The sequence below is a fragment of the Dendrobates tinctorius genome, unplaced genomic scaffold, assembly GCF_039654945.1.
Source record: "Dendrobates tinctorius isolate UK_male_01 unplaced genomic scaffold, ASM3965494v1 ptg000020l, whole genome shotgun sequence".
Classification (NCBI taxonomy): Eukaryota; Metazoa; Chordata; class Amphibia; order Anura; family Dendrobatidae; genus Dendrobates; species Dendrobates tinctorius.
In genome coordinates this window covers 22,196,603-22,205,677 of record NW_027361688.1, presented here as the reverse complement: position 1 = coordinate 22,205,677, position 9,075 = coordinate 22,196,603, and the positions used below count along the sequence as shown (strand labels likewise).

The 9,075-nt window shown below is 40.9% G+C and overlaps 1 protein-coding gene across 3 annotated transcripts; it reads left to right on the top strand.

Moving 5' to 3' along the window:
- The first annotated feature begins 466 nt into the window (after positions 1–466).
- On the top strand, positions 467–8,031 carry LOC141083546 (magnesium transporter NIPA4-like). Of its 3 annotated transcripts, none has more exons than XM_073567879.1 (6): positions 467–523; positions 3,412–3,574; positions 3,798–3,854; positions 4,580–4,670; positions 4,797–4,957; positions 6,744–8,031. In XM_073567879.1, the coding sequence occupies exons 1-6, from the start codon at positions 482–484 to the stop codon at positions 7,355–7,357; spliced, it is 1,128 nt and encodes a 375-aa protein (XP_073423980.1). In that variant the 5' UTR covers positions 467–481; the 3' UTR covers positions 7,358–8,031. The 3 variants fall into 3 exon arrangements, with proteins under 3 accessions (XP_073423980.1, XP_073423978.1, XP_073423979.1); XM_073567877.1 differs by lacking the exon at positions 467–523 and adding an exon at positions 531–682 and having other exon boundaries at positions 3,326–3,574; XM_073567878.1 differs by lacking the exon at positions 467–523 and adding an exon at positions 1,587–1,716 and having other exon boundaries at positions 3,326–3,574.
- The last annotated feature ends 1,044 nt before the right edge of the window (positions 8,032–9,075 follow it).

Below are 9,075 nucleotides of genomic sequence, written 5' to 3'. Positions count from 1 at the left end.
GTTGCTGTGCAGAGGTTCATTTTTTCCGTGGATTTCATGCAAAACTTTGGCTAAGTTCCCGTGGTTCAGATCTGGGGCGTTCGTGATGCTGCAGATTTTAAGCAGCACTTCTGCACCAATTAGCCATTTTTTATTGCATTTTTTTATTGCGTTTTTTTTACATTTTTTTTTTTTTAGCTGCGGTTATTATCTCTTTTTAGTATGTCAAATTTCAAATTAAGGTTTTTTTTGGGGGAGAGGGGTAAACTTCCAATTTGCTCATTAACTTTGCTTTCATAAAACTGTTGATAAAATCTGGAGCAGATTTTAGGCGTTTTACATCCATTTCCGAAGCGGAAACGCAATAGAAAGGCTTATCGGAAATTTAGGTGCAGAAAATCTACAACCTCAAAAATCAAACCCCAGGTGGGCATTGTGTATGGGGCGCTGGTAGTTTCTGTGACTAGTGAAGATTGGATTGTACCTGAGAAAGCAGCAAAGAATGAAACCAAGAGACAAAGGGGCCAAACCACAGGAACAAGAGGTGTGTGTGAGTAATTTAGAAGGAGGAGGCTTATACCAGAGCCTGATTACCAGCCCACCTCCCTAATCAGGCGAGAGGAGCCAGGTAGTCACTGACTCTGAACGTGTGTCCTGGCCCAGAACGACATGGCAGCGCCAGCGGGCCACAACTGCGCCAACGGTGAGTGCAGTTGACCTCATGGTCAATCCTGCCCCTCCCCATAGAATTAGGTTGTGCTCCCATGATGAGCTTTTGATAATGCAGACTTTCTGCACCCATTAAGTAAAATAGCTTACGTGTGTGTGTGTGTATATATATATATATTATTATTTTTTTTTTTTTTTTTTTTGTAATGCAGTGTACAAAAAAAACAAAACACCATCTTGGAAACTTGGTAATAGGCCACGTTCCCCTGATAATTTTCCTTTTCTTTTATTTGTTTTTTTATTTCATGCTGCAGATTTAAAAAAACAAAAAACAAAAACCCTTGGGAGGTCTTCACAGGCTCCGGCTATTTCTGATATCCATGTTTCTTGGGTGTGTGAAACTCGCCTAAGGGTGGCAATAAAATTTATGGGCCCAATTACCATTTTATAAGGGGGTTAAAATGGACTCCCATCTCCGACGCCCCTGAGTCTCGGACGTGTGTTTTATAAATCTGGGGCGGTGTGCCATCTTGCACATTTCTGTAATTTCTGACAGTACTTATTGTACATGTATGACACTTGAGGTGGGGGGATATGATGTGACCATTTTTAATAATGACCATATTCAGTCCACTTTGAATGGAAATTTTTCACCTTCCTCCAAAAAAAAAAAGTGGACTGTGTGTCCACCTCCTGTAGGCGTCCCCAAAAAACGATGCATGTCAGAGCTTGTGTTCGTTCTGCCGACACCATTATAGTCTATGACCCCGTCCGTGCATACATCTGAATCCCGTTTTGCTGGGGGGTTCGGATGTAAGCCCCCCCCCCAATGGGGCCACTTAACAGGTGCCTGAGCGCAGGGTGGAAGCCCTCTGATGGGTCACTCTTGGTTGCTCTCCTCTTGCTCTATGTGTTTGCGTTGTGCAGTCATTACTTAATGTCCTCTCTTGGGTAGGGAGAACTTGTTTGGTGGCTTCCATTGATGGAAGTCTTAGGAATCTCGTTTCCTACAGTGATGGCCTCTGGTAACCTGAGCTGGTCTTGATGCCTCTGAGATGCAATCTGCAGGTGGCCAAATAGGTTCTGGTCTTGTTTTGTTCACCTTCTGCACTTTTAGTGTCTTTTTTTTCTTATTTTTTCCAGGTCCCACCAAAAAAAAAAAATCATTAGGTATAGGCAAGTTCTACTTCTGAAGGCCCATAGGATATTTTAGGAATTATTTTATAAGGGCTCATACTCACTGGAGAGGAAATCGGACAAGTTAATCCAATTAAAAATCGGATTGCACTCTGACCAATGTTAGTCAATAGGTGACATCTCACTTGCGATTTTTTTTTTTTTTTTTTTTTTTTTTTTTTTTTTTTTTTTTTTTTTTTTTATGGCTTGAGGATTAGGAAAAAAAATTACATTGGGTTCTGGGGCATCTTTGGCTCCAAAATCTACTTCGAATAGTTTTTGATATTTTTTAACTATATCAGTGGACCCCGATTAATCACGTTTGACTTATTCAAACAACATTGTGAATTTAAAAAAAAAAAAACAAACTTCTGTTTTGGTGAATTTAGCACAAGATCCACCAGCAAAAAAAAAAAAAAACAGAGAAAAATTACTTAAACATTGTTGATTAATATTTTTTTAATTTCCATTCCATTCTTGAGGAAGGGGCTAGGACACAGGGGGGGACAGCAATATTTCTGCCGACAAAAAAAAAAAAAAAAAAATATTGGTAATAATAAAGAAAATAAATCTGACCAATGAATTAAAGGCAGGAAAAAAAAAACTTAGACCAGAAAAATCAACGTAAAAAAATACCTCCAAGTGACCATACGTTTGTGTGCACTGTGAACATGGGCCGGGATCGGACACGTTCCTTTGTGTTGCATACCAGAATTCATTGTTACAAATCTCCACCTCAATAGGGGATTAGACCCCCTACAATGTCTAAGTGGAAATGGTTGTTTGCTCTGTTTTATGGCTTTGTTGTTCTTCATCTTTGCTAATCCCAAGGTCACTGATCCTAAAAGACTCCATTTACCTGGAAAAATAGTCAATCACTATGAACATGAAAAGATGCAGAATAGCTGATTTACTTACATAGGACCTGTCACTTGCCATAAATGTATTTTTTTTTATTCCCTGATATAAATGCCGCTGTTCTCCTGAATCCGGCGTTTTTTCTTTCGTTCCTGCGCCTCTCCGTTCCTGAGATATGACTACTTCTTTTCTGTATAAAAATCTAGTCTTGTTAGACAAGTGGGAGTGGTCCTCCAACTCTTCTGTGGGTGTGTTCTTGAGGACCACTCCTGGTTGGCTAAAAAAAGACTAGATTTTTATACAGGGAAGAGGAGGCTGTATCTCAGGAATGGAGAGGAGTAGGAACGAAAGAAAAACATCGCTGGATTCAGGAGAACAGCGGCGTTTACAACACATAAAAATATTATTAATATTTGTCACTTCATTCACCCAACATATATAAAATCTTCCTCGGAAATGAAGATCTAAGCAATAGAGAGGCAATTGTGGGGCACATATTTCTCTGGACTTTTTCATTCCTTTAGGGTACACTATGCTCAGCTTGACATCTGATCACTGGGAACAATATCCCAGAGAAGGGGATGATGACCTGTCTGTTTCATGTTTTGTGACCTTCTGCTTTATTAATGCGCTCTCTCTATAGGGACGCTGGTCATCCTAAGCTGCCCTTCACGCCGGGTCACCTGTCAGATTTTAGGGGAAGTTGACTTGTCAGTCTCCGTTTATCAGAACCTGACCCTGGATGCAAGTTGGTCCTCTTCGGTGCAGTCCAACCATGACTTTCTCATCGGAGTGGCACTGGCGGTCTTCTCCAGCATCCTCATTGGGAGCAGTGTTATCCTGAAAAAGAAAGGTCTTCTTCATCTGTCAGAGCAAGGACAGACGCGTGCAGGTATGGAAACTGGGGCGCTCCGGCCTACGTGGACTTGGGTTGGATAGGCGAGAGGGAAATGTGACCATCCACAGGATAGGATTAGTGGGGGACTGACCGCTAGTTCTCGAAATCTGTGGGGGTCCCTTGTGAAAATGGAGAGGTAGCTCACAAGTGTCACCACTACTCTGTTCATGTCTATGGGTGGATGTCATATGTCAAATTGATTATTTATTTTGTCTAGGTGCTGGTGGACACGGATACCTGAAAGACTGGTTGTGGTGGGCTGGACTTCTTACAAGTAAGTTTAAAGGAGAAAACACTTTTTTACATCCCAACTGCAAAAGTTACGCCCTTTTCTAAATCACCTTCACTAAAAGATTTTTCCTTTTGCTCCTATCGTCTCTGTAAGTCTATTAGGTAGCTAAATTCTCTGCAAAAATGTTACAAATCCATCAGCGCTCCGGGTTCTGACAGCTCTTTCTGCTGCCTTCCCTCTGTGTTAAAAATAGCTGCAGGGAGGAGGTTGTACATGGATTTGTAGTGTGGCAAGGGAATAAAGCCTATGGTGTTTCAGGGATGGCAAAAAAAATAGCCAGAGGAAAGCATGAAGAAATCGGTGCAGGATAGAAGCTGTGTTGCTATATCACCCTGGATGCACCCATAGACCTCACATCCAGCCTATATTACTGGGAGAGACACTCCCACTAGAAAAATCTGACACTTTGATCAGGCTTAAAAATGGGTCTAAAAATGATGAATCAAGACTGCAGGCTGACACTTGTTTGTTTTTTTTTTTTTGTTTGTTTTTTTACCTGTACCTATTAACTTTATTTTTTTTTTCCCCTACCATGTAAATGGTGTCCATAGTATTTAATTAATTGACATTGTGACCCCCATTTTGAAGTCATGTCTATACCCACTCTATTTTGATCTGCTTACACCTGGTGGGTATCAGTGGTACTGCAGATGGATGGGTATCCAATATGTAATGGTTGGATTATATGCCTCGATTTGTTATTACAGTGGGAGGTGGAGAAGTTGCCAACTTTGCCGCGTATGCTTTCGCTCCGGCCACCATTGTCACACCACTTGGTGCTCTCAGTGTCCTGATAAGGTAAATATAATTTAATCCATGACTACATACTAAAGAGCAGATCGTCAATTTGAATGTGGAGGGAAAAATAAGCATTATTGCCATAAAAAGTAATAGGAAAAATCTAATCTACTTTTCCTTTTGTAGCGCTGTGATGTCCTCCTATCTGTTGGGTGAGAGGCTGAACCTTTTAGGGAAGTTGGGCTGTGCGCTCAGTGTTTTGGGAAGCACTGTTTTGGTAATACACTCCCCAGAAGAGCAAGAAGTGACAACATTAGAAGAGATGACTTCAAAGCTTAAAGACCCAGGTATGGGGGGTGTTCAACGGGAAACTAATGTAATGGGGCACAAGTGCACGATTGTATATCGTACAGAAACCAAATTGGGCATTCACGCCTCTCAATGGAGTCAGGAAAACCATTGTAGAAATATAGTATGGTTTATTAAAGTGTGAAAAAAAAAAAATATATATATATATATATTTTTTTATAGAAGAAATCTAAATCAAATCGATATTTAAGGTGACAACCACGCTAGGTACTTGTATACCATTTTTGAAGGAAGTCAGCACGGAGGTTGTTCTAAACATCTTGGAGAACTAACCTCAGATCTTCCGTGATGTCACATGTAAATCTTTCTGTCTCTTCATGTAATCCCTGACAGATGGATGATGCTGAGATTGCGGCTATGTGGAGGTCATTATCATGATTTTGAGGACTCCTTGTTCTTCTCTACATTGAAGATTGTTCTTAATGCCTTTGGGGTCGTTATCCTGCTGCAGAATAAACTTGGAGTCAGGCGTCTCCCTGATGGCTCAATATCTGCCTGTATTCCTTAGCATTAATTACACCAAGAAATGGCAACACTCAGGACCGTAGTTGCAGTGAGCAGCCAAGGAAACTTAGTGCAGCAGATGAAAGACACATGATTATTACTTCCCTTCGAGAGGTGTCCAGCAGTGCCATCAGTTTAGGATGGGACCCAGCTAAACTCCTCTTCTTTTGGGAGAAGTATGGCCCTGATTTGAAAAAGTTGTGGCCAAAAAACATGTGACATGGAAACAAAGCACATGACTCAACTATCCACAAAAACATAGTAACTACAATGCAGAAAACTGTCAGCAGGTGCTCTGGACTGAGGAGTCAAACTGTGAAATATTTGGCTGTAACAGAAGACAGCCTGTTCACTAAAGGGCTGGAGAGTGGTACACAGTGTCTGCAGAAACAGTGAAGCATGGTGGAGGTTTCTATAAATTTGGAGCTGCATTTCAGCAAAATAATTGAGAATTTGTTCAGAACTATTGGTGTCCTCATGGCAGACAAATGCAGCCAGATGTAATATTATCAGGAGGCATCTGATCATCTCTAAATTTATTCTTCAACAGGATGACCCCAAACATACAGACATTGACACAAAGAGCCTAAGATTCCTGGAAGTGATTATATGAGAACCACGGAGCCCTGATCTCAACATCATCCAGACTGCCAGGGATTACAAGTAGAGACAGAAGATCTGTGGTTACTTCTCCTAGATGTTTGGGAAAACCTCTCTTCCAAATGACTTCCCTCCCACCTCCTTATACCTGATGTGAAGTATAATCAGGAGGAGGATGGCAGACCCAGGGAAAGGAAAATTTGTGAATTTTTATTTTTACACTGATCTCTAGGCCTCATTTTAGATGTGTACTTCCTGTTGGCCACATGGCTATTGGCAGCAATAAACTGACTCAGACCCTGTCTTTGGAAGTTCAGAAGGCTCCTAAAGAAATCAGGTCACAGGCCATTATATAGGAGGTGAACTCTGACCTATTGTGAACGGTGAATTCTGCTCTGTACTCTATACAGAAGTGTTTCCTGTCTGTAATGATGAGACTGTTGAAAAGTTGTCTTTACAAAACTGTGTGAATCTAGCAAAGTGTAGAAGTCATTGTGAAAATTACAAGAAGTGTGGGGTGTAGTTTATTAATTTTTTTTTTTTCCCAGATCACTCCAAAATTCGGATTTTATATGACCCGTTTGCAAAACTACAAAACTTTTCCTTGTGGTACAGGTTTGTCTACACAATGATCATTTTTTGTTTCTTTTTAATCAATAGGCTTCATTGTCTACATCAGCGTGATGCTCATCTTCTCTCTGATCCTGATTTTCATTCTCTCACCCCGTTATGGATACCAGAACATTCTTGTTTACCTGGCAATATGTTCTCTCCTGGGCGCCTTCTCTGTTTCTTCTGTGAAGGGCCTGGGCATCGCTGTGAAGGGTCTTCTCACCGGTCTACCAGTTGTCCAACATCCTCTTCCATGGGTCCTCATCCCCATCTTGATCATCTCTGTGGTCACACAAGTGAACTACCTCAACAAATCCCTGGACGTGTTCAATACCTCCTTGGTCTTTCCCATCTACTATGTCTTATTCACCACCGTGGTGATCACTACGTCCCTCATCCTCTTTAAGGAATGGGTGTCTATGTCTCCATTGGATGGTGTAGGTGCAGTTTGCGGATTCCTCGTCATCATCCTTGGTGTCTTCATGCTCCACGCCTTTAATGACCTGGATATAAGTCTTAAAAGTCTAAGGCAACAACTACATCGGGAAGCTTCTGTGTCTACCAAACGGCCAGCCAAGAAGGAAGACAAGATAACCCTCGTAGACCACATGGAGACAGAACACCCGGGGAACATTCCCAAAGTGTTCATTATCTACACCTAAGGAAGACTTGGGGGGGGGGGGGTGTTAATATTTTTGGACTAGTTGACTTGGTGCTGTGGTAAAACTTCATTGACTTGACTCTTCACCCAACGTATGATACCTTGTACCTCCAAAATCCTACCTCTTTTAGGCAACCTCATTAGACAGGGATCTTTGGTTACGTCTCTTGTCCATTCCCAAGCACGATATTCCATAGACATGCAAAAGTCTTCCCTTCCGGAAGGGAAAATACCCAATGATACTGTTATGTCACACTGATGATGTCAAAAACTTTCATTTTTGTAGCATTTACCAGGCAGTAATCCTATTGATATTTTGTGCAACATGACCTCAACTGCCTACAGGCAAGAATGCGGCAACAGAGGCCGGATCTCTGCAGTATTTTTTTTTTTTTTTTGCCTGTATTTATTGAATAGTTAAGTATTGTACAAATTTTATTTTAGTATTTGTTGTTGGTTTTTTTTTTTTTTTTTTTCGTTACACCCAATGTGTCCTTTTATCTGAAAATTTTAATGTAAATTATAAAGTTTACTGCACAATCCTATGTGGCGGTAGATACATTTTTACATTCGGTTTGTGTACACTGTGTTGATTCTCAGAGTTTAATGTGAAGAAAATAAAAAATCACACTTTTTATAAAATACAATATTAAAGGAAGGACTGCACATCTGAAATATGTAAGAAAAATTACTGCCATTTTTCCGGGGACTAGACTTTTCCTTTATGGTGGTAGGGGTGGACCAAAGTCCTTCCGATAGGCGAGTGCCATCAGTGTCTTGGGCTCAAGTCCATAAGAGGGTGTCCATGGGAACATGATCTGACTGGGAGTTGTAGCTGTCCACAATAATCCCATGGCTGGTTCCTAAACGAATGTGTCCTCCATCAGGTCTACGGAGCAGTAGTTGGACCATGGTACAACTGCAGAGGGTCTGGGTGGTGTGTAGAGTATACTAGCATCAGAAAGTGGTCTTGTGCCACCAGTCTGCACCGATTTACCAAAGCAATCTAACTCTTAAATGCTGTAGACTAGAGCGACTCGTTATTCTCTTTTTCACCTGTTAGGGTATGTGCACACGTTGCAGATTTGACTGCGGATCCGCAGTTTTCCATGCGGTGTAAAGTACCATGTAACCCTATGGAAAACCAAATCCGCTGTGCACATGCTGCGAAAAATTCCGTGCCGACTTGCTGCGGTTTATTTTCCGCAGCATGTCAATCCTTTGCGTGGATCTGCAGCGCTTTTACACCTATTCCATTCTAGGAATCCGTAGGTGTAAAAACGCAGGTGAAAAATCTGCACTAAATCCGCAGGTCGTTTTACCTGCGGATTCAGCAAAATCTGCAGCCAAATCTTCAATGTGTACACATACCCGTAGGTAAAATGTGGTGCACAAGGTCCCAATTTGGGCCATGACACTTTTTTTTTTTCTTTTTTAACCTTTTGTTAAGTATTTTCCTACAAATGAAATGCAAGGCATGACATTTTTTTTTTTTTTGGCACAAAATAAAGCTTTCCACTTTTTTTTTTCTTTTATTTGATTTACACAAATGCTTATTTTTAGCTAAAAATTGTCGCTGGGTTTCATTAAAAACGTTACCTATTCTGCAGCAATAGCCAGAGGCAAAAGAAGGCAAACAGTCAATGTGCCTATTTGGACAATGGGAGTCTTTTTTTTTTTTTTTCTTCTTTGATAAACTGACATCAAACTTGTATGTGC